This window comes from Ornithodoros turicata, unplaced genomic scaffold (assembly GCF_037126465.1).
Source record: "Ornithodoros turicata isolate Travis unplaced genomic scaffold, ASM3712646v1 ctg00001117.1, whole genome shotgun sequence".
NCBI classification, from domain to species: domain Eukaryota; kingdom Metazoa; phylum Arthropoda; class Arachnida; order Ixodida; family Argasidae; genus Ornithodoros; species Ornithodoros turicata.
In genome coordinates this window covers 145,725-171,364 of record NW_026999468.1, presented here as the reverse complement: position 1 = coordinate 171,364, position 25,640 = coordinate 145,725, and the positions used below count along the sequence as shown (strand labels likewise).

Genomic DNA, 25,640 nt, shown 5'->3' with positions numbered 1-25,640 from the left:
TGCAGACGTTTTGTGACTAACTTATTTATAGGCGTATGACAACACCCCCCGGACGAGAGTTCGCTCTCTCGAAAGGGTGTTTGCTGTGAAAATTTAACACCTTCTAGGATGTACCTCAGGACTGACCCGAACCTCTTAAGTGTGTGTCAACAACACCCGCACACGCCCCGTGAGCACAACGTCTTTGCGTCAGCCAGCGAGCAACTGACTGGGGCGCCGCGCCGCGGCAGCTACGCATGCGCGCGCGCTCCTAGCGCCCTCTGCGCCGCCCGCCCGCGGGTGGTTTCGGTTTCGGCTCTGCGCTCCTCATGTAACGAAACGAATAAATAACGAAAATGAGCTCGGCGATTCAAAACAAAGTCTAGGAGGTTAGGTGAAGATTAACAAGACAGATCTAGGAGGTGAAAGAAAAAAGTATTGCCCAGACCACAAAGGCCGAGAAACCCACTTCGAAAGGTACTGGAACTCCCTTTTTATGCGACCCTCCCTAGGTTCAAGAGTCCTGCTCGCCTCAGACACAAAACGAAGGGTACTCAAAACAATGCTCAAGCGACGAACTTCTCTAAGTGTTAACCTTCCAGTAGTGTTTCTTATTGCTTTTTGTTTGAGACATTCAGGTAGGACCCTCGATAGTCAAAAGCAGTGCTACAGTATTGCGCTTTTATATCTGTTCCACGATAAATGCTTCATATTTCATGGACAGACCTTTTTTGGAGGAACGCTCGTTGTTTTTGACAAATGTCATTCAGCCCCTGGGATCGGCCCAAAAACATAACTCAATATTTGTGGAGGTAAATTAAACTGTGTAGTATTTCTAATCCCGAGAGCTACTCACCGGAAAGGCACAGGACGTACCTGAATGACTTCATGGACAGTCCGTAAGTGTCATCCTCAAGTCGTTCTGGGGATACACGATGACACTGTGAAGGTGCCTTTGAGACCGTCTGTGTTTTTGGGGACGTAATCCTGTCTTTGTTGTCCGATGCACGATGTACGATGCACCGATTATCTTTTTTTTGGGATGTGTTGCGTTTTTCCGGGATGCAGTTGCGCCTGTACAACTCCCTTCACCACAGACACAAAAGAATACAGCCAGCATGTGAAGCATATGAGAACGAATGAGCAGATGGGCAAGAGTCCACCCACGAAAAGCATACAAGCACAGAACCAATGATATATTCAGAGAACTTTGACATTTTTTTAAAAGAAAGAAAGAAGCGGCGTCACTGTCTAGTGAACTGCAGAGGAAAAAAGGTTTGATGGAGCGATCCAAAGCAAACTGCAGTGTCTTGAGGAAGCTCCTGATCACCGTACGATTATCAAACAAGTGCTGAAGAATGACGAGTCTACCAGATCTCTCACAGGCATACACTTAAAACAAATGTTCCTTGCACTAGCTATTGTGCTTGAAATTAGGAACATCATTCCCAGAAATGCAGGACACAGTTGGCTTGACCGGCGTACTTGCTGCCCTCCATTGAAGCAATGCATTCCATCTGTTTTGTTAGAATATCTGTTGACCCTGAGCTTTGGAAAGAAATGTCCGCACATGGGTGTTGCTGTGAGAGGCCCTTCGACGGTGTACTAGTGGAATGGAAGCGCAAGAGCGTCACAGTTTTGTTCCAGGAGGACTTATTTTCGCCGTGTTGGCTTCATGGCAGAATGCACTGGTGTGCTAGTCTTGTTGTACTTGGACAGAACAATGGGTCCTCCAGAAAATAATCATGTAGGACATGAAAGTTGAATTTGTCTTGTACGCTTAGCAACTTTGTGTGCAACTGTGGGAGGCTCTAATTTTGTTCCAACGACGAAAGAAGTGTTAACTAAGTTGACATGCTTGATTGATTGATTCGTGTTTATGTCTCTCGGTGCGGTGGTTTTGGCAAAAGACTGGTTGGGTTCTACCCCAAGTGAGATCTAGGGCGCGGAATCCCAGAATCTTAAGCAAGCAGGGAAAGTCCCTTCTTCTCGGACAGCTTAATACCATGAAGTCTGAATTTTTGCAAAGAAAACAAAGCTTGAACAGCGCTACGAACGTGACAGACACATACTAACAAACAAACAAACAGTCGTATTCATTTCTGCTGATAAAGACTTGAACCACACTACAGGAACAAACCACACTGTTTCAGGAAAGCGTACCAAAGACACCGCAACAGTTCGGGAATCTGAATACCATTGCACAAAACGGCGAATCGAATCTCTTTCGAATCCACCGACCATGTTTACTCGTTTCTTTTTCAAATTGGCGCCTCAGGAGTCCCCCAAAAGCCTCATTGACCGACGGGTGTCTTTCTTGTTTCACTGTTTACATTGCTCTCGACTGAAAGAGTTCAGGCATGAACTGTTACATTAGAAGTTTAAGAGTAATATGGTTTTGCTTTTTTGATCGTTGCTGTAACTTCATGGATATAATTAAGACTCGAGAATTTACGTATTTCTTGTAGTGGACGAATAATACGTTAAGTAAATTAAGAACTATATGGGTATACTTTCTAACGAAACTGAACTACTTTTTTTTTTCATTAAGCAAATGTATCATATTCTGCTTCAATACAATTTTCAGTAGAAGTTATTTTTTTTGTGGCTTTTTAAACTCTTTTTAAAGAAAGGACTCGAAAGATTCGAGATTCGTAAGATTCGTGGATTCGCAGAAACCTTCCATGGATTCGGATTCGGATACGGATTCGCAAAATGCTGGATTCGTCCCATCTCTAGTTTAATTTATGTCGCCCATAGTGCTTCAATCGGGCACTCATAAAATAGCCCGCCCAAAACAAAGACTTCAGGTTCTCGAGGCAATTCGATTAAAAACACTCGCCCTGTTCTACAGATAACAGTGCAAACGCGACTACCCTTATTTTTTAAACCACTATTTCACGCAATAGTGCATAAATGTATCACTCGTGTCACACGAAAAGGCATACACAAAGAACTTACCTGTCAAGTGGGGTCCCTGGTTCAGAAAAGCGCGCGCGCACGCACACAGGCACACACTCACATTTTCACAGTCACAAACACAAAGTCTATTTTCACAACCACATAAATCCATATTATTCCTCAGGTCAATAATTATCCTACCATAGTCAAAAGACTGTACAGACACGTATGCGAACGCAAAACAATAGGTCTTCGTTCCGGATGTAATAGGTTATCGCCTCTCATCCGGCGTGAACCAAAAAGAAAAAGAAAGGAATGCATGTTCGTATACATCGAAGAGAAAACGGTACAGAGTTTTTGCTTTTATTTCCTTGCACAAATACATTTTGCAAGAATACTATTAAGTGGTACGGGTAAATGTGAACATCATTCGCTGCACACTGTAGCTTGCTTTATATTTAAACCAACCCACTTAACATGTGTTCATAGGCCTTCACTAAATAGGTGAGCCGATTATAACTCAAAATCAAATCAAATAACCATTCCAGCATCGCTGACTGCAAGCTTGGGTACCCAACAGAGCTGTGCGCTTCCATCAACACTCCTTGGGCACCTTACACACCCAACTTACATGCACCTTACACACCCGAAGCCTTTTCAGAATACATTCTTCTGGCGCTGGAATAAAAGATTTATCGCGAGGCCACTACGATTCTGTTCCTAGCAATTGCGTTGACCGTTAGTGGAAGAGCGTAGCTTCGGTGGGGTTCCGTTTGCCTCTGATTGAGTGTGGATATGTCGTTCGTCACTGGTGAATGGTGTGCGGCGATTGTGGTGGATTTTGTGACAAGCGGATTTACAATGAGGGGATGCAGTGTACGTGTCCGATGATGGTGAGTGTCTTTTCACTCTGTGTTTGCTTTCCTCTGTTGCCCAGCGCTCGTGCGATTTTTCCTCGTATAACAGCGCTCCTGACATGCCCCGACCTGCATGCTTTCCTCAGTGACGCTTTGTATTTTTCTTTTTGGATGAGAAAGATTCATGTCTTGACGCTGACGCTGGAGCTGCCCTGAATGGGAATAGTGCTAGAGCGATTCTTAATAATTTTGCGATTAAGTTAGTTCAGAAAGTAACCGCAAGAGGGACAGATGCGTGATTTTATACAGGAGAAAAAAGCATTACAATTCAATTCTGTGCCTGGCTGTTGGACGGACGTTTCGTTCTGCGCTCCTCGTGACTTATGTGTTATGTAACTAATTCTTTCGCCAACTTTGTCCCCCAACTTTGTTTGCGGCTTTCATACCCGTGCATGTCGGGCGCTGGTTGCTGTTGTCCAGGCATCCCCGCCGTTTTCTATCTTCTTCTGCCTTGGGAACGAGAGTAGCACTGGCGTGATTTTGCCATGAAATTAGTTGAGAAAGTAACCGCTAGTGAGCTACTGATGCGCAACTTTATAGAAGAGAAAAAAGCATTATGGTTGAGTTTTGTGCCTGGCTTTCGGATGGAAAGGACGTATCGTTCTGCGCTCCTGTGGCTGCTGTTGTGGTAGGCTGATTTGTTTAACTAATTCTTTCGCAGGTGATAACTTTGTCCACCCCCTTTTTATGATTTCATGCCCGTGCATGACGGGTGCTGGTTGCTGTTGTCAAGGCATCCCCGCCATTTTCTTTCTTTTTCTACCTTGGGAACGACAGTAGCGCTGTTGTGATTCTTAATAATTTTGCCATTCTCTCTGCCTTTCTTCTCTGTTCTCTGCCTGGCTGTCGGATGGAGCAGTCACATCGTTCTCTGCTCCCCATGGGTGCTCTTGTGGTGGGCTCTTTTGTTGGGTAACTAATTCTTTTTGTTGTTAGCTATTGATGGTTAGCATTTTTACTCTTGCTTCCCCAGCCTCTGTATTATGAGTGTTTCTCTCCTTGCATGTCGAGAGCTGTCCTAACCTGCCCAGACATGCCATGATGACGTCATAGCTGATGTCACAGGATGTCCGGAACTGGTGGTCATAGCTGCGATGCTTTGCAACCTGCCATTGTGCTCAGTCGCCCAGCGATGATCAGCGGCCGTTCCGGACCCCGGTTTTTCAAGATGGCGTCGTTGATCTTCAACTAAACTTCTTCTCTCCACTCTCTCTATCCTTTTCTTTTTTATGGACTCTGGTAGTGCACAACGCTCAGCTGGTCTGGACACGAGTTAGACGCTCCCCAATTAGCGTGGCGGCTCACTGAATGATCCTAATTACTGTGGGGGGTCCCAAATTGCTCTAATTGCTCATTAAATCGTGTTCAGGACAGTTGAGCGTTGTGCACTATGAGAGTCCATTCATTACTACTGACGTGCCTTCATCAAAAGACGAGAGTGGCTTCATCAAGGCCAAAGCGCAACGTATTATCTCGAAGATGACAATTATGAGGGACAACGTACATCGCGAACGATATTCAGCTCAGCGATGCCATTTGAGGTACGCTGTTGGATAGCTTTCTTGATTTTCACGATTAAGACTTCCAAAGCATTAGCTTATTTCAGTGTACGGACGGCCAGAGTGACAAATACATATACTAATACAGTATTATACAATGATTCTGCACACGTTTCACTCAGTTGTCATGACATCTTGCATATTATATTTCTCAGGGACAGTCTTTGGCCGTAAAGTTGATCTTCATAAGGTCGCTTAATGCTTGAACCATCTGGTAGTTTCCTTGGTAATCTGTGTCATTACAGCCTTCCCCATCTACGATGGAATATTCCATGTCTAGCATAGCCCAGCCGCCAGTAAACTTGTGCTCCACGACGGTCTTGCACATCTGTTGTAATGAAATGAGTACATTTATTAGCCGTAGCAATGTCTTTGGGTATCACTAAATTTTGCATGATTATGCACGCCGTCTAGTGTACAGGGACTGTGCACTAGATGTAGGGCGCTGCGGACACTTGATCAAGAGCGACACGTGTGCTGATTTCGTTCGTAACGGCGTGGTACTGATGCCGTATCCACGCCTTCGCGTGTGGAGTTTTGATGCGTACGGGTACGTGTGGCGATGGTTTCTCAAATTTGATATGTCGACTTTGTCCCTATTAACCCCTAAGACTGCTTCTGTGGAAGTGGTTTGTGGAAAGGGCATCTCCTCCGCAGTGTGAAGAAGTTTTCGCCGATGGAACATCAAATATGACTGTGTAATGTGTAGCACGGACAAGCGTGTACTATTTGTATCCTGTATTTGCTTGAAGTTAAGTGCGTATTTATCGGAAGATACTGCTAATGATTACCTACAAATCTGCTATTGTGGCGAGATGCAAGTCCCTTGAACTAAGTCAGGGTCCCAACACCTTTATTATCAGCCAATACATGTGGCGTATCCAAACAATTCCACGCAGGGAATGTCAATTTTACCTCCCTTCATGCAAGGTGGACACGTAACTGGTGTGGTATTTTGCTTCCGTTTTATAATACTCAAATATACCAGAAACTTAGAAATCCTGATGCTAGTTAATACGTCGGTAATAATAATAAGATAATAATAATAATAATAATAATAATACGACGTAGTTAATAATAATAAGATATATAACCAGAATTGATATATCTCTCTCAGGTTGGCTGTCTTCAATGCTATTGTTTTCAACACTTCGAAAATAGCGGTTGGTCAATGTCCGATCGGTCTCTCCATGCTGCTGTTTTCTTTCTTAGTTTTGGACAGAGTTCTTTTCTTTGACATATGAGTGGTCATTCATTCAAATATTTTTTATTAAATAATGGAAGAAGCACATCCAAAATGACCATGCACGACCACGGTTACCCCTCCTTTGCCAAAGAAAAAAAATTGTACAGAGGACAGACATCGTGATCCCTGACGCAGCAACACTAACGCCACCTGCTATTCTTGAAGGCCTACCTACTGATACGACAGCGTGTTCATGTGCATGTGTTTCTGCTATTTCTAATAACAATCCCCCTCTTGATACGCCTTATGGCAGGAAGGTAACTCACTAAACAGAAATTAAATTAACTAAATCTCATATTAATGTTTTTAGGAACGTTTGTACAAGTAAAAGTGGCTGTCAGGTTGCGAGCTACATCGATCTAGGGACTTACGCCCTGAACGCAGTTTCGCACACAATATGGATCAGAGCGCAATCCTGGTCGCCGAAGTCCCGCTGGATACGACTGCGCCGTCAGTTAGGGGAGTTATTTATTTACATTTGAAGTATTTCCCTTTCATTTTTTTCTTCTTCAATCAAGATTTACTACCGATCGATCCTGAGAAACACGGGAATCATACCTTTACGTACAAATAATTCCAAATTTCAGTACGACATAAACAAAGACCCAGTGTACTGTCAACTACTTGTATAAGGTACTTTTTTTTTCAGTTGTCAACACCACTGCGACCCAAAAGACAATGAGCTCACCCAGGCTTGACACAACATTCCCGGGCTTGACCTGCTGACAGAAATGTACAAAAATGTCATTTTAGAAATGTACAAAAGCTCAACCAACCCTTGTAATCGATTAGTCCTGAGAACCGCCGCCTTCGTCAGGCCTAAGAGTGACTGATGTCGCTTGGAGTTTGTACAGTGATAGAGTGACGCCAGCACTGGGGTGTCCCGCCACCTGGCGGCCGCGAGAAGGTCAAGTTCAGAGCAGTTGTTGAGTCATGTCAGGGAAGTGTTCATTGTACGTGAGGTGGGAATGACGTCAGGGGATGCGAACTGTTGACCCGTAGTAGAAGTAGGTAGTGTAGAAGTAGAAGCAGGACAGGTCCTGCTTCTACTTCTTTTTTCCTCAACAACAACCCCTCAAATTGACTGTCTGACGGCCGCCAGGTGGCGGGACCCTTAACGCCGAAGTCGCTGTATATACATATATAAACACGAAGCGACACTTGTCACTCTTAGTCCTGACGAAGGTGGAGCGTCCGCCGCAAATATCTCATTTGTAAATAAATAGCAGTCTTTTTCTTACTTCTAGAACCTTCGTAGTCCTTGTCTAATTTTTCATTTTAGCTACGTAAATTTGCGGTCGTCTGAACCCCTTTTTTTTCAGCATGTATTCGCTCAGAAATCGAACGGTAGTAGGTATCGCCTCCCATAGGTCGACCTCGCGAGTATAGCGAGCGGCGAATATATATATATATATATATAAGTAAAATAATAGGATGTGGACGACAGATTACAGGAAAGTTAACAAAAACTAATTTATGTAATGGGTAATTTAGCACATAGATTATAATATGCCATGAAACGTTTAACAGAACGGTCGATGTTTTGACAGTAGCACTGTCTTCGTCCGGACAAAAGAGGTATAAGGGTTGCACATTGCTTAAATAGGTTGGGTAAGTGACGTCACAATCGGTGCAAGTATACCACGTGGCAGTTGTCTGTGAGTCCGCAATGTCAAGTCCGGGTGGTGATGTCATTCTTCTTGGAAAGCCAGCTCAGGGTTTGCTGTACTGAGGGCGTAGCTGAAAAGAAAAAAGAGGAAAATAAAAGGAAAAAAGGAAAGTATGTCCCATCTAGGCAACCAGATTTCTTACTGGAAAGTACACTGGGATCTTCGTTAATGATTGATTAGGATTTGGTAAGACTCGAAGGTAAGACTCGCGTTGTTCCCTACCTCTATTGGAACTAAAGTTTGATTGAAGAATAAAAAGGGCGACGTCATCGATTGAATGACCAGGCTGTTTGAAATGACGAGACACAGCAAGATTTGGCTTTTTGTTAACGTCCGACCGGTGGTTGTTGAACCTGAATCCGAAAACATCTTTTGGTTTGACCTACGTATTGTGCTTGACACGCGTTGCACTGAATGACATAAATGATGTTGGATGAATTACAGTCAAAGGCACCATGAATTTTGACGAAGAAGCTATAATTTGTGCTCTTAAGCACGTGGGCACTTTGCATTAGTTTACATATTTGCATCTGCGGCCATTGCACGGATGGCAGCCTGCTGTCAGACTTGTTGGTCAGTTGACCTTGTAGCTGACTAGGTTATCATGGAGGTCTTGCGTGCGCCTGTAGGCCACAGGAGGGGGTTCCGGGAAGATTTGTCCCATGGGCTCTGACTGACGAAGAATACTGTGGTGGCAATTAAGTATACTGTTGATGTTTGACACATTATTATTTAATGTTAAACCGAGGTTAACGGAACCACTGTCTCATTTGCGGTAGCGGTTTTGGAACAGAGCTTTGCGATCTGCCCTGCCAGCCTTCCTTATTGCGTCCTCAACTAAACTGGGTGCGAATTGGCGACTGATGAATGTTTGCTTAAGTTGGTTCAAATTTCTGTCCAGATGACTGTCGCTGGAACAGATTCGTCTATAACGAAGTGCCTGGCTGTAGGAGATAGCAAGCTCAGTGTCCCACGGGGGTTCTGCTGGTACTGACCCAAGATCGTGTCACTTCCCTGCGCCGGGCTGAAGAGCTCCAATTAGAGCAAAACAGCTGTGCTCAGCTGGGAGTGCACGGTCACATTACAAACATATGCTCAACGTGCAGCTACAGAGCTTCGGCTATTTTTCACATGTATATGTACGTCGTGGCTTACACTGCCGCCTCCACAAACAACAAAAACTTTATTTTGACTTTGGAAAGCGGCCTCCACAGGTGACGCCGTCACCGTAGAACAACTAATGCCTCGCCGGCACACTGTTAGCGCCAACCCAAGATCGTGTCACTTATCCGCGCAAGGCTGAAGAGCTCCAAGTATAGCGAAACAGCTGTACTCGACTGGGAGTACACGGTCAAATTACAAACATATGCTCAACGTGCAGCTACAGAGCTTCGGCTATTTTTCATTTGTATATGTACTTCCTGGCTTGCACAGCGGCCTTCACAGATGACTCCGGCACCGTAGAACGTTGATGCCTCGCCGGCACACTGTTAGCGCAGCCCAAAGATCGTGTCACTTATCTGCGCCGGTCTGAAGAGCTCCAAGTACAGCGAAACAACTGCACTCGGCTGGGAGTGCACGGTCAAAGTACAAACACATGGTCAACGTGCAGCTACAGAGCTTCGGCTATTTTTAATCTGTATATGTACTTCCTGGCTTGCACTGCAGCCTCCACAGGTGACGCCGTCAGCGTAGAACATTGATGCCTCGCCGGCACACTGTTAGCGCCGCCCAAAGATCGTGTCACTTACCTGCGCCGGCCTGAAGAGCTCCAAGTACAGCGAAACAACTGTACTCGGCTGGGAGTGCACGGTCAAATTACAAACATATGCTCAACGTGCAGCTACAGAGCTTCGGCTATTTTTCATTTGTATATGTACTTCCTGGCTTGCACTGCGGCCTCCACAGGTGACGCCGTCACCGTAGAACATTGATGCCTCGCCGGCACACTGTTAGCGCCGCCCAAAGATCGTGTCACTTATCTGCGCCGGCCTGAAGAGCTCCAAGTACAGCGAAACAACTGCACTCGGCTGGGAGTCCACGGTCAAATTACAAACACATGGTCAACGTGCAGCTACAGAGCTTCGGCTATTTTTAATTTGTATATGTACTTCCTGGCTTGCACTGCGGCCTCCACAGGTGACGCCGTCACCGTAGAACATTGATGCCTCGCCGGCACACTGTTAGCGCCGCCCAAAGATCGTGTCACTTATCTGCGCCGGCCTGAAGAGCTCCAAGTACAGCGAAACAACTGTACTCGGCTGGGAGTGCACGGTCAAATTACAAACATATGCTCAACATGCAGCTACAGAGCTTCGGCTATTTTTCGTTTGTATATGTACTTCCTGGCTTGCACTGTGGCCTCCACAGATGACGCCGTCACCGTAGAACATTGATGCCTCGCCGGCACACTGTTAGCGCCGCCCAAAGATCGTGTCACTTATCTGCGCCGGCCTGAAGAGCTCCAAGTACAGCGAAACAACTGCACTCGGCTGGGAGTGCACGGTCAAATTACAAACACATGGTCAACGTGCAGCTACAGAGCTTCGGCTATTTTTAATTTGTATATGTACTTCCTGGCTTGCACTGCGGCCTCCACAGGTGACGCCGTCACCGTAGAACATTGATGCCTCGCCGGCACACTGTTAGCGCCGCCCAAAGATCGTGTCACTTATCTGCGCCGGCCTGAAGAGCTCCAAGTACAGCGAAACAACTGTACTCGGCTGGGAGTGCACGGTCAAATTACAAACATATGCTCAACGTGCAGCTACAGAGCTTCGGCTATTTTTCGTTTGTATATGTACTTCCTGGCTTGCACTGTGGCCTCCACAGATGACGCCATCACCGTAGAACATTGATGCCTCGCCGGCACACTGTTAGCGCCGCCCAAAGATCGTGTCACTTATCTGCGCCGGCCTGAAGAGCTCCAAGTACAGCGAAACAACTGTACTCGGCTGGGAGTGCACGGTCAAATTACAAACATATGCTCAACGTGCAGCTACAGAGCTTCGGCTATTTTTCATTTGTATATGTACTTCCTGGCTTGCACTGCGGCCTCCACAGGTGACGCCGTCACCGTAGAACATTGATGCCTCGCCGGCACACTGTTAGCGCCGCCCAAAGATCGTGTCACTTATCTGCGCCGGCCTGAAGAGCTCCAAGTACAGCGAAACAACTGTACTCGGCTGGGAGTGCACGGTCAAATTACAAACATATGCTCAACGTGCAGCTACAGAGCTTCGGCTATTTTTCGTTTGTATATGTACTTCCTGGCTTGCACTGCAGCCTCCACAGGTGACGCCGTCAGCGTAGAACATTGATGCCTCGCCGGCACACTGTTAGCGCCGCCCAAAGATCGTGTCACTTACCTGCGCCGGCCTGAAGAGCTCCAAGTACAGCGAAACAACTGTACTCGGCTGGGAGTGCACGGTCAAATTACAAACATATGCTCAACGTGCAGCTACAGAGCTTCGGCTATTTTTCATTTGTATATGTACTTCCTGGCTTGCACTGCGGCCTCCACAGGTGACGCCGTCACCGTAGAACATTGATGCCTCGCCGGCACACTGTTAGCGCCGCCCAAAGATCGTGTCACTTATCTGCGCCGGCCTGAAGAGCTCCAAGTACAGCGAAACAACTGCACTCGGCTGGGAGTCCACGGTCAAATTACAAACACATGGTCAACGTGCAGCTACAGAGCTTCGGCTATTTTTAATTTGTATATGTACTTCCTGGCTTGCACTGCGGCCTCCACAGGTGACGCCGTCACCGTAGAACATTGATGCCTCGCCGGCACACTGTTAGCGCCGCCCAAAGATCGTGTCACTTATCTGCGCCGGCCTGAAGAGCTCCAAGTACAGCGAAACAACTGTACTCGGCTGGGAGTGCACGGTCAAATTACAAACATATGCTCAACGTGCAGCTACAGAGCTTCGGCTATTTTTCGTTTGTATATGTACTTCCTGGCTTGCACTGTGGCCTCCACAGATGACGCCGTCACCGTAGAACATTGATGCCTCGCCGGCACACTGTTAGCGCCGCCCAAAGATCGTGTCACTTATCTGCGCCGGCCTGAAGAGCTCCAAGTACAGCGAAACAACTGCACTCGGCTGGGAGTGCACGGTCAAATTACAAACACATGGTCAACGTGCAGCTACAGAGCTTCGGCTATTTTTAATTTGTATATGTACTTCCTGGCTTGCACTGCGGCCTCCACAGGTGACGCCGTCACCGTAGAACATTGATGCCTCGCCGGCACACTGTTAGCGCCGCCCAAAGATCGTGTCACTTATCTGCGCCGGCCTGAAGAGCTCCAAGTACAGCGAAACAACTGTACTCGGCTGGGAGTGCACGGTCAAATTACAAACATATGCTCAACGTGCAGCTACAGAGCTTCGGCTATTTTTCGTTTGTATATGTACTTCCTGGCTTGCACTGTGGCCTCCACAGATGACGCCATCACCGTAGAACATTGATGCCTCGCCGGCACACTGTTAGCGCCGCCCAAAGATCGTGTCACTTATCTGCGCCGGCCTGAAGAGCTCCAAGTACAGCGAAACAACTGTACTCGGCTGGGAGTGCACGGTCAAATTACAAACATATGCTCAACGTGCAGCTACAGAGCTTCGGCTATTTTTCATTTGTATATGTACTTCCTGGCTTGCACTGCGGCCTCCACAGGTGACGCCGTCACCGTAGAACATTGATGCCTCGCCGGCACACTGTTAGCGCCGCCCAAAGATCGTGTCACTTATCTGCGCCGGCCTGAAGAGCTCCAAGTACAGCGAAACAACTGTACTCGGCTGGGAGTGCACGGTCAAATTACAAACATATGCTCAACGTGCAGCTACAGAGCTTCGGCTATTTTTCGTTTGTATATGTACTTCCTGGCTTGCACTGTGGCCTCCACAGGTGACGCCGTCACCGTAGAACATTGATGCCTCGCCGGCACACTGTTAGCGCCGCCCAAAGATCGTGTCACTTATCTGCGCCGGCCTGAAGAGCTCCAAGTACAGCGAAACAACTGTACTCGGCTGGGAGTGCACGGTCAAATTACAAACATATGCTCAACGTGCAGCTACAGAGCTTCGGCTATTTTTCGTTTGTATATGTACTTCCTGGCTTGCACTGTGGCCTCCACAGATGACGCCGTCACCGTAGAGCATTGATGCCTTGCCGGCACACTGTTAGCGCCGCCCAAAGATCGTGTCACTTATCTGCGCCGGCCTGAAGAGCTCCAAGTACAGCGAAACAACTGTACTCGGCTGGGAGTGCACGGTCAAATTACAAACATATGCTCAACGTGCAGCTACAGAGCTTCGGCTATTTTTCGTTTGTATATGTACTTCCTGGCTTGCACTGTGGCCTCCACAGATGACGCCGTCACCGTAGAACATTGATGCCTCGCCGGCACACTGTTAGCGCCGCCCAAAGATCGTGTCACTTATCTGCGCCGGCCTGAAGAGCTCCAAGTACAGCGAAACAACTGCACTCGGCTGGGAGTGCACGGTCAAATTACAAACACATGGTCAACGTGCAGCTACAGAGCTTCGGCTATTTTTAATTTGTATATGTACTTCCTGGCTTGCACTGCGGCCTCCACAGGTGACGCCGTCACCGTAGAACATTGATGCCTCGCCGGCACACTGTTAGCGCCGCCCAAAGATCGTGTCACTTATCTGCGCCGGCCTGAAGAGCTCCAAGTACAGCGAAACAACTGTACTCGGCTGGGAGTGCACGGTCAAATTACAAACATATGCTCAACGTGCAGCTACAGAGCTTCGGCTATTTTTCGTTTGTATATGTACTTCCTGGCTTGCACTGTGGCCTCCACAGATGACGCCATCACCGTAGAACATTGATGCCTCGCCGGCACACTGTTAGCGCCGCCCAAAGATCGTGTCACTTATCTGCGCCGGCCTGAAGAGCTCCAAGTACAGCGAAACAACTGTACTCGGCTGGGAGTGCACGGTCAAATTACAAACATATGCTCAACGTGCAGCTACAGAGCTTCGGCTATTTTTCATTTGTATATGTACTTCCTGGCTTGCACTGCGGCCTCCACAGGTGACGCCGTCACCGTAGAACATTGATGCCTCGCCGGCACACTGTTAGCGCCGCCCAAAGATCGTGTCACTTATCTGCGCCGGCCTGAAGAGCTCCAAGTACAGCGAAACAACTGTACTCGGCTGGGAGTGCACGGTCAAATTACAAACATATGCTCAACGTGCAGCTACAGAGCTTCGGCTATTTTTCGTTTGTATATGTACTTCCTGGCTTGCACTGTGGCCTCCACAGGTGACGCCGTCACCGTAGAACATTGATGCCTCGCCGGCACACTGTTAGCGCCGCCCAAAGATCGTGTCACTTATCTGCGCCGGCCTGAAGAGCTCCAAGTACAGCGAAACAACTGTACTCGGCTGGGAGTGCACGGTCAAATTACAAACATATGCTCAACGTGCAGCTACAGAGCTTCGGCTATTTTTCGTTTGTATATGTACTTCCTGGCTTGCACTGTGGCCTCCACAGATGACGCCGTCACCGTAGAGCATTGATGCCTTGCCGGCACACTGTTAGCGCCGCCCAAAGATCGTGTCACTTATCTGCGCCGGCCTGAAGAGCTCCAAGTACAGCGAAACAACTGTACTCGGCTGGGAGTGCACGGTCAAATTACAAACATATGCTCAACGTGCAGCTACAGAGCTTCGGCTATTTTTCGTTTGTATATGTACTTCCTGGCTTGCACTGTGGCCTCCACAGATGACGCCGTCACCGTAGAACATTGATGCCTCGCCGGCACACTGTTAGCGCCGCTCAAAGATCGTGTCACTTATCTGCGCCGGCCTGAAGAGCTCCAAGTACAGCGAAACAACTGTACTCGGCTGGGAGTGCACGGTCAAATTACAAACATATGCTCAACGTGCAGCTACAGAGCTTCGGCTATTTTTCATTTGTATATGTACTTCCTGGCTTGCACTGCGGCCTCCACAGGTGACGCCGTCACCGTAGAACATTGATGCCACGCCGGCACACTGTTAGCGCCGCCCAAAGATCGTGTCACTTATCTGCGCCGGCCTGAAGAGCTCCAAGTACAGCGAAACAACTGTATTCGGCTGGGAGTGCACGGTCAAATTACAAACATATGCTCAACGTGCAGCTACAGAGCTTCGGCTATTTTTCGTTTGTATATGTACTTCCTGGCTTGCACTGTGGCCTCCACAGATGACGCCGTCACCGTAGAACATTGATGCCTCGCCGGCACACTGTTAGCGCCGCCCAAAGATCGTGTCACTTATCTGCGCCGGCCTGAAGAGCTCCAAGTACAGCGAAACAACTGTACTCGGCTGGGAGAGCACGGTCAAATTACAAACATATGCTCAACGTGCAGCTACAGAGCTTCGGCTATTTTTCGTTTGTATATGTACTTCCTGGCTTGCACTGTGGCCTCCACAGATGACGCCGTCACCGTAGAGCATTGATGCCTTGCCGGCACACTGTTAGCGCCGCCCAAAGATCGTGCCACTTATCTGCGCCGGCCTGAAGAGCTCCAAGTACAGCGAAACAACTGTACTCGGCTGGGAGTGCACGGTCAAATTACAAACATATGCTGAACATGCAGCTACAGAGCTTCGGCTATTTTTCATTTGTATATGTACTTCCTGGCTTTTACTGCGGCCTCCACAGATGATGCCGCCACCGTAGAACATTTATGCCTCGCCGGCACACTGTTAGCGCCGCCCAAAGATCGTGTCACTTATCTGCGCCGGCCTGAAGAGCTCCAAGTACAGCGAAACAACTGTACTCGGCTGGGATTGCACGGTCAAATTACAAACATATGCTGAACATGCAGCTACAGAGCTTCGGCTATTTTTCGTTTGTATATGTACTTCCTGGCTTGCACTGTGGCCTCCACAGGTGACGCCGTCACCGTAGAACATTGATGCCTCGCCGGCACACTGTTAGCGCCGCCCAAAGATCGTGTCACTTATCTGCGCCGGCCTGAAGAGCTCCAAGTACAGCGAAACAACTGTACTCGGCTGGGAGTGCACGGTCAAATTACAAAAATATGCTCAACGTGCAGCTACAGAGCTTCGGCTATTTGTCATTTGTATATGTACTTCCTGGCTTGCACTGTGGCCTCCACAGATGACGCCGTCACCGTAGAACATTGATGCCTCGCCGGCACACTGTTAGCGCCGCCCAAAGATCGTGTGACTTATCTGAGCCGGCCTGAAGAGCTCCAAGTACAGCGAAACAACTGTACTCGGCTGGGAGTGCACGGTCAAATTACAAAAATATGCTCAACGTGCAGCTACAGAGCTTCGGCTATTTGTCATTTGTATATGTACTTCCTGGCTTGCACTGTGGCCTCCACAGATGACGCCGTCACCGTAGAACATTGATGCCTCGCCGGCACACTGTTAGCGCCGCCCAAAGATCGTGTGAGTTATCTGAGCCGGCCTGAAGAGCTCCAAGTACAGCGAAACAACTGTACTCGGCTGGGAGTGCACGGTCAAATTACAAACATATGCTGAACATGCAGCTACAGAGCTTCGGCTATTTTTCATTTGTATATGTACTTCCTGGCTTTTACTGCGGCCTCCACAGATGACGCCGCCACCGTATAACATTTATGCCTCGCCAGCACACTGTTAGCGCCGCCCAAAGATCGTGTCACTTATCTGCGCCGGCCTGAAGAGCTCCAAGTACAGCGAAACAACTGTACTCGGCTGGGAGTGCACGGTCAAATTACAAACATATGCTGAACATGCAGCTACAGAGCTTCGGCTATTTTTCATTTGTATATGTACTTCCTGGCTTTTACTGCGGCCTCAACAGATGACGCCGCCACCGTAGAACATTTATACCTCGCTGGCCCACTGTTAGCGCCGCCCAAAGATCGTGTCACTTATCTGCGCCGGCCTGAAGAGCTCCAAGTACAGCGAAACAACTGTACTCGGCTGGGAGTGCACGGTCAAATTACAAACATATGCTGAACATGCAGCTACAGAGCTTCGGCTATTTTTCATTTGTATATGTACTTCCTGGCTTTTACTGCGGCCTCAACAGATGACGCCGCCACCGTAGAACATTTATACCTCGCCGGCCCACTGTTAGCGCCGCCCAAAGATCGTGTCACTTATCTGCGCCGGCCTGAAGAGCTCCAAGTACAGCGAAACAACTGTACTCGGCTGGGAGTGCACGGTCAAATTACAAACATATGCTGAACATGCAGCTACAGAGCTTCGGCTATTTTTCATTTGTATATGTACTTCCTGGCTTTTACTGCGGCCTCAACAGATGACGCCGCCACCGTAGAACATTTATACCTCGCCGGCCCACTGTTAGCGCCGCCCAAAGATCGTGTCACTTATCTGCGCCGGCCTGAAGAGCTCCAAGTACAGCGAAACAACTGTACTCGGCTGGGAGTGCACGGTCAAATTACAAACATATGCTGAACATGAGGCTACAGAGCTTCGGCTATTTTTCATTTGTATATGTACTTCCTGGCTTTTATTGCTGCCTCAACAGATGACGCCGCCACCGTAGAACATTTATGCCTCGCCGGCACACTGTTAGCGCCGCCCAAAGATCGTGTCACTTATCTTCGCCGGCCTGAAGAGCTCCAAGTACAGCGAAACAACTGTACTTGGCTGGGAGTGCACGGTCAAATTACAAACATATGCTGAACATGCAGCTACAGAGCTTCGGCTATTTTTCATTTGTATATGTACTTCCTGGCTTTTACTGCGGCCTCAACAGATGACGCCGCCACCGTAGAACATTTATGCCTCGCCGGCACACTGTTAGCGCCGCCCAAAGATCGTGTCACTTATCTGCGCCGGCTTGAAGAGCTCCAAGTACAGCGAAACAACTGTACTCGGCTGGGAGTGCACGGTCAAATTACAAACATATGCTCAACGTGCAGCTACAGAGCTTCGGTTATTTTTCATTTGTATATGTACTTCCTGGCTTGCACTGTGGCCTCTCTGTCACCGTAGAACATTGATGCCTCGCCGAGGCACACTGTTAGCGCCGACCCAAGATCGTGCCATTCGTGTCATTTGTCTACGCCTTGCTGAAGAGCTCCAAGTACAGCGAAACAGCTGTACTCGGCTGGGAGTGCACGGTCAAATTACGAACATATGCTCAACGTGCAGCTACAGAGCTTCGGCTATTTTTCATTTGTATATGTACTTCCTGGCTTGCACTGTGGCCTTTCCGTCACCGTAGAACATTGATGCCTCGCCGAGGCACACTGTTAGCGCCGACACAAGATCGTGTCATTTGTCTACGCCTTGCTGAAGAGCTCGAAGTACAGGGAAACAGCTGTACTCGGCTGGGAGTGCACGGTGAAATTACAAACATATGCTCAACGTGCAGCTACAGAGCTTCGGCTATTTTTCATTTGTATATGTACTTCCTGGCTTGCACTGTGGCCTTTCCGTCACCGTACAACATTGATGCCTCGCCGAGGCACACTGTTAGCGCCGACACAAGATCGTGTCATTTGTCTACGCCTTGCTGAAGAGCTCGAAGTACAGGGAAACAGCTGTACTCGGCTGGGAGTGCACGGTGAAATTACAAACATATGCTCAACGTGCAGCTACAGAGCTTCGGCTATTTTTCATTTGTATATGTACTTCCTGGCTTGCACTGTGGCCTTTCCGTCACCGTAGAACATTGATGCCTCGCCGAGGCACACTGTTAGCGCCGACACAAGATCGTGTCATTTGTCTACGCCTTGCTGAAGAGCTCGAAGTACAGGGAAACAGCTGTACTCGGCTGGGAGTGCACGGTGAAATTACAAACATATGCTCAACGTGCAGCTACAGAGCTTCGGCTATTTTTCATTTGTATATGTACTTCCTGGCTTGCACTGTGGCCTTTCCGTCACCGTAGAACATTGATGCCTCGCCGAGGCACACTGTTAGCGCCGACACAAGATCGTGTCATTTGTCTACGCCTTGCTGAAGAGCTCGAAGTACAGGGAAACAGCTGTACTCGGCTGGGAGTGCACGGTGAAATTACAAACATATGCTCAACGTGCAGCTACAGAGCTTCGGCTATTTTTCATTTGTATATGTACTTCCTGGCTTGCACTGTGGCCTTTCCGTCACCGTAGAACATTGATGCCTCGCCGAGGCACACTGTTAGCGCCGACACAAGATCGTGTCATTTGTCTACGCCTTGCTGAAGAGCTCGAAGTACAGGGAAACAGCTGTACTCGGCTGGGAGTGCACGGTGAAATTACAAACATATGCTCAACGTGCAGCTACAGAGCTTCGGCTATTTTTCATTTGTATATGTACTTCCTGGCTTGCACTGTGGCCTTTCCGTCACCGTTGAACATTGATGCCTCGCCGGCACACTGTTAGCGCCGCCCAAAGATCGTGTCACTTATCTGCGCCGGGCTGAAGAGCTCCAAGTACAGCGAAACAGCTGTACTCGGCTGGGAGTGCACGGTGAAATTACAAACATATGCTCAACGTGCAGCTACAGAGCTTCGGCTATTTTTCATTTGTATATGTACTTTCTGGCTTGCATTGCGGCCTCCACAGATGACGCCGTCATCGTAGAACATTGATGCCTCTCCGAGGCACACTGTTAGCGCCGACCCAAGATCGTGTCACTTCCCTGCGCCGGGCTGAAGAGCTCCAAGTAGAGCGTAACAGCTGTACTCAGCTGGGAGTACACGATCAAATTACAAACATTATATATATATACATACATATATATATGACTACAAGCAATGAAGAGACTTTGGAAGCCGTATGAGGATTAAAAACAATTGCGACTTTCATTATATTAAAAATTAAGCGGGAGTTATTTAGAGGGAGAAGTTACAGTTAGGGGTCGACGTTTCGGCAGTCAGCGCCCCGTATTTGGTGTCCATCTGTACCCACATATATATCACATCGCATCGTTCATAATTGGCAAACCAGGGGTCGCTTAGCGAGCGATATACACCTGGGAGGGTGACTGAGCACTCCTCAATGCCACAGTGCAAGCCAGTGAATTATCATGAGAGAAAAAAACCATTAAAGAAACAAGTATATGACACTAGACGTGTTCGAAATTCAAAACTACAGATTAAGATGGCTTCTATGGCTGCACGCAGAGAAACAGATACTCATGGAATGATGCGACAGCACCAAAGGACACGTGTTTCGCCGTGTTTGCGGCTCGTCAGCTCTTGGTAGCTGCGCATCGTTCGGAATCGGCAAACCAGGCTCAGCTAGCGATATACACCTGGGAGGGTGACTGAGCACTCCTCAATGCCATAGTGCAAGCCAGTGAATTATAATGAGGGAAAAAAGCCATTAAAGAAACAAGTATATGACACTAGACGTGTTCGAAATTCAAAACTACAGATTAAGATGGCTTCTATGGCTGCACGCAGAGAAACAGATACTCATGGAATGATGCGACAGCACCAGAGGACACGTGTTTCGCCGTGTTTGCGGCTCGTCAGCTCTTGGTAGCTGCGCATCGTTCGGAATCGGCAAACCAGGCTCAGCTAGCGATATACACCTGGGAGGGTGACTGAGCACTCCTCAATGCCATTGTGCAAGCCAGTGAATTATAATGAGGGAAAAAAGCCATTAAAGAAACAAGTATATGACACTAGACGTGTTTGAAATTCAAAATTACAGATTGCGTGCAGCCATAGAAGCCATCTTAATCTGTAATTTTGAATTTCAAACACGTCTAGTGTAATTTACTTGTTTCTTTAATGGCTTTTTTTCCTGCATTATAATTCACTGGAGTATACACAGGGTGTTCAAAATTAAGCTTTCACGAGCGCTACGCAAACACAGCGATGACAGGAAACCGGATGAATAGCTTTACGCTACTTGTGTAAGAAACAGGTGCTGCTAATTATGTAGCACCTGTTTCTTACTCAAGGAACAGAAAAATAGCACCAGTTTTCTTTTGTTCGCCTATTTTGAATTTACAAGCCAAGCGTGCCACATCACTGCTGTGGATGACTGTTTTGAGCTTCTTAGCTCTCATTGGCACAGCGAAAGCAGCGAAAGACGCTCTAGGGTCGGCACAAACAGTGTGTATCTGCGAGACATCAACGATCCAGTGTGTTAGCAGCACCTCCGGAGGCCACAGTGCAAAGTCAGAGAGCAGAAACACAAATAGAGAAATGAGCGGATGTTCCATGGCTGCAAGTGAGCTATGCGTTTACAAGTCAACCGTGCCACATCCAAGCTCTGGGCGGCCGTTTCGAGCTTCTTGACTCTTATCGCCACAGCATAGGGATACGACACGCTCTAAGGTCGGTACGAACAGTGTGTCTCTGCGAGACATAAATGTTCCAGTATCCCAGTAAACCACAAACGTCCATTAGACATACCAGAAAGCTCCAACGTTTAAGATATTTGGGATGTCTAGTAGACATTCGGATATGTCCAGCTAACGTGGAATGGATGTACTATGGATCATCGGAAGCTCATCCATAACTGTATAAATGGATGTCCTCTGGATGTAACAGCTGGACATTTGTCACGTCCAATGCTTGTGAGGCATTGCGACGTCTAATATACGTCCATTCTATGTTCCTACCGGATTAACATACAATAATATAGACGTACGTTTACGAAACGTTGTTTCGACTATCAATTCAATAGCAATTTTTACGTATAGCGCTAGAAGAAAGCGAATCTAACTTGCGAGAACGTGAGAAATTGGAGAACAAGTAAAAGCAAGTTTTTCCATTTGTTCGCGTCCTGCTCTCTGCAAAGTATCTACGTTGCACTCTTCCACCAACACAGGAAACCTGTCAGTTTAACAGCTCCACTAAGTAGGTAAGCAAGGTCGAATCACAGTAACAATGGATAAATATGCGGACGCAACAAAATGACAGTAAACAAGCAACTTCGGCATGAACATATTAGTAAGATTGTCGTGACAATGTATAATGGCATTACATGTGAAGAACATCGCACACGCTCTTTTTGAATTCTATAACATTAGTAACTGAAGTGACAGAACCAGGTAAACTATTCCATTCTGATGAGGTGCGGGGAATCAATGAGCCCTGGAATGATCTCGTTGAAGAACGCAATACACCTACTTTTTGACGATGATCAACGCGAAGGGAAATGTACGATGGAGGAGTGATCAAAGAGGATTTTAAACTCGCGTTGTGATAAAAAAAATTATGAAAGAAGCAGAGACGGAGCATTTTCTGTCGCAATGAGAGATCAGTTAATCGTAAGCTAGTTCTCATAGCGGTGACGCTGGCAGTGCGATTGTAGTTGCCTAGTATGAAACGGGCTGCTCTGTTCTGAACTGACTGACGCTAGTTTGATGAGATTATTTTGATCAGGGTCCCAGACTGAGGCAGCATATTCCAGTTTAGGCAAGACAAGTGTTTTATATAGCGTAGTCTTCACGTGAACCGGGGCAAATGAGAAGTTTCGACGAATCTAGCGCAGGGTGCGGGACGCATTATTAGTAATGTACTGAATATGTGTATGCCATTCAAGGTTGTTAGAGATGAAAACGCCCAAGTATTTATAGCAGGACACAGACTCAAGAGGAATGTTGTTGATAGTATAGGCCTGACTGGTTACATTGCTGCGGACACCGTTAGAAGCTTACATTTTGTTAGGTTAAGTTCCATTGCCCAACTGTTGCACCACTCGGATACTTTATTAAGGTCGTCCTGTAACAGGTCAGCATCATGACTGTTAGTGATTTCTCGATAAATTACACAGTCATCTGCGCAAAGCCGGACAGACGAGGTGGCACAATTCGGAAGGTCGTTTATGTTAATTAGAAAAAGGAGGGACCGAGGACGGAACCTTGAGGCCCGAGGCTACACGCCCGAGGCTACATGAGTGAAGTCAGAGTTGTTATCATTTACAAATACGAACTGAACACGATTAGTAAGGAAAGAGTGAATCAAGCTCGGACAGTGTTATCGATACCAAGACTATTTAGTTTATGGGGCAAAAGCGAATGGGACACCTTATCAAAGCCTTATCAAAAATGCCTTTGAAAAATTTAGGAATACGCAGTCAGCGCGGGATCCCCCTATCAAGTGCAAGGTGAAGGTCGTGAACGAACCCCAAGCAGCAAAGTGTCCCAAGCAGCAAAATGTACTGAACGTCAGGTGCAATAGGGGTGGACGGGTAGGTGGAAGGCCTTGAACAGACTCGTGAAACTAAGGAACATCGATAAGACACATACCGTCCACCCCTATTGCACTCGACTTTCAGTACATTGTGCTGCTTGGGGTACTGAACGTCGAGTGCAATAGAGGTGGGCGGGTAGGTGGAAGGCCTTGAACAGACCCGTGAAACTAAATAATATTGATAAGACACATACCGTCCACCCCTATTGCACTCGACTTTCAGGAAATTTTGCTGCTTGGGAAGCTGTGTGTCACAAGAGAAATTCCTGCTAAAGCCATGTTGAGTGGGCGAAATGAAGGAACGCGAATCGTGGTGCTGAATAAGATGCGAGTAGATTATATGCTCAAGTATTTTACATGATATGCTTGTTAACGATATTGAACGATGGTTGCTGGGGTTGCACTTGTCACCGGATTTATGCAGTGGAATCACTTTAGAAATCTTCCAGTCGGAAGGTAATGAGCCTTCTTCCAGTGACTGTGAGAAAATGCGAGTTAAGAAAGTTGCAGAAAAACATTTACCATTTTATGCAGAGTATTACGTATACTTTTCAACATTTTTTTCTACAGGTTTTCTCAATGAAACAGAATTACTAGTTTTCTCACAGTGAAGTATGGACAGCAGCACTGATTCCTGGCTATCAGGCTGATATAATGTTGTGAAGTGTACTTTTCGCACAGAGTGTACAAATGGCTCGCGCTACTTGTTTTCGTCATTTTCACACGCGACAGGCCTCTGCGTTCACCACATTGTGGTCCAAAGTTTGTGCAAAACAGAAGACACGTGCTGGACAAGCTGGCCGACAACGAGGTGAGCGCGCACAGCGAACAGTGAATTGTCATGAAGTTTCTCGTGAATAAAGGCGTAAAGTCATCTGAAATTCACAGAAGACTTCAGGCTCAGTATGGCCACCATAGACTTAGCCGCAGCAAAGCGTTTGAGTGGTGCAAACGGTTCCGAGACGGCCGTACATCAGTGCAAGACGATCCCTGCCGGGGTGACTCAGAGCTCAGTGTCAGAGTTCCTGAGAACATGCAACTTGCGGAGCGCTTGATCATGAAGGACCAACGTATAACATGTCTCGAACTGGCTCGAAAGACGGGCCTTTCTGTGGACCTCCAGTTTCGGAAAGTTAGTGGCCGTTGGGTCTCGGGGCAGTCCTCCGTGTCTGACCGGCAGAGAAGAGTGGAAATCTCGCAAGAGCAAAGGTACCGTTTGACACGGAAGGACAGCCCTTCCTTGACCGGATCATCACGTGCGATGAAACGTGGGTGCACCATTTCACCCCAGCGTCTAAACGCGCATCAAAACAATCCGGGCTCGCCAGCCCCCAAGAAGTTCCGAAGCACCCCGTCTGCGGGTAAAGTCATGGCTACGATTTTCTGGGACAAGGCTGGCGTTGTTCATGTTGATTTTCTGCCCAGTGGTACAGGTCCCGACAAAAGTTTACGGAACACGCGAGCGGTGTATTTCCTTCTCGGTACGACACCCTAGCGGCAAGCGGAAGCTGGCGAAATCAGGCCAGTTCATTGCCTCAGAGGGGTGGACGACTGCGCTCTTAGCGACACACTGCGGTCGTTTCGGTATGATTACTGTTGTATGTGCCCGCAAAGTAAGTTGGATTTTACTGTTGTGCTCGCCAACAACACGTGATTCGACGGTTGTTGAGACAGGGAGATCGCCGCTATCATCGTGATAACAAGGATGAATCATGGTAGCAACACTTTATGGCGTATTGCTTTTATTAGAAAGCCGTGATATGTAGACAAGAGAAAGAAAGATATCTTGTAAACAGTTGCTTTACTATGGACGACGCGTGACGAGCTGATAAACAATTGACACTGACATTGATAATTGATTGGTTGATAAACAACTGACGTTGAGTCACGAGTTGTTGACAAGCGCAACGGTTAAATACAACTCACTTCGCGGGCACATACAACAGTAATCATACCGAAACTACCGCTGTGTGTCGCTAAGAGCGCAGTCGTCCACCCCTCTGAGGCAGTGAACTGGCCTGATTTCGCCAGCTTCCGCTTGCCGCTAGGGTGCCGTACCGAGGAGAAAATACACTGCTCGCGTGTTCCGTAAACTTTTGTCGGGACCTGTACCACCCTCAATAGTGCATATTACTGCCAGGTTCTCAGGGATGTGCATAAGGCGCTGAAGCAAAAGCAGCCGGGCCTCGCCACCAAAGAAGTCCTCCTCCTACAGGA

The 25,640-nt window shown here is 47.6% G+C and overlaps 1 protein-coding gene across 3 annotated transcripts in view; it reads right to left on the bottom strand.

The window, feature by feature from the left end:
* Positions 1-5,483: 5,483 nt before the first annotated feature.
* Positions 5,484-25,640, bottom strand: part of LOC135376477 (uncharacterized) — a 135,850-nt gene continuing 115,693 nt past the window's right edge. For 2 of the 3 annotated variants that reach the window (XM_064608992.1, XM_064608994.1), the window contains one exon: positions 5,484-5,684. In XM_064608992.1, coding sequence (XP_064465062.1) covers positions 5,508-5,684 — 177 coding nt within the window. In that variant the 3' untranslated portion in view covers positions 5,484-5,507. Of the gene's footprint in view, positions 8,343-25,640 lie in introns of all 3 variants that reach the window. The other variant, XM_064608993.1, reaches the window with a different exon arrangement.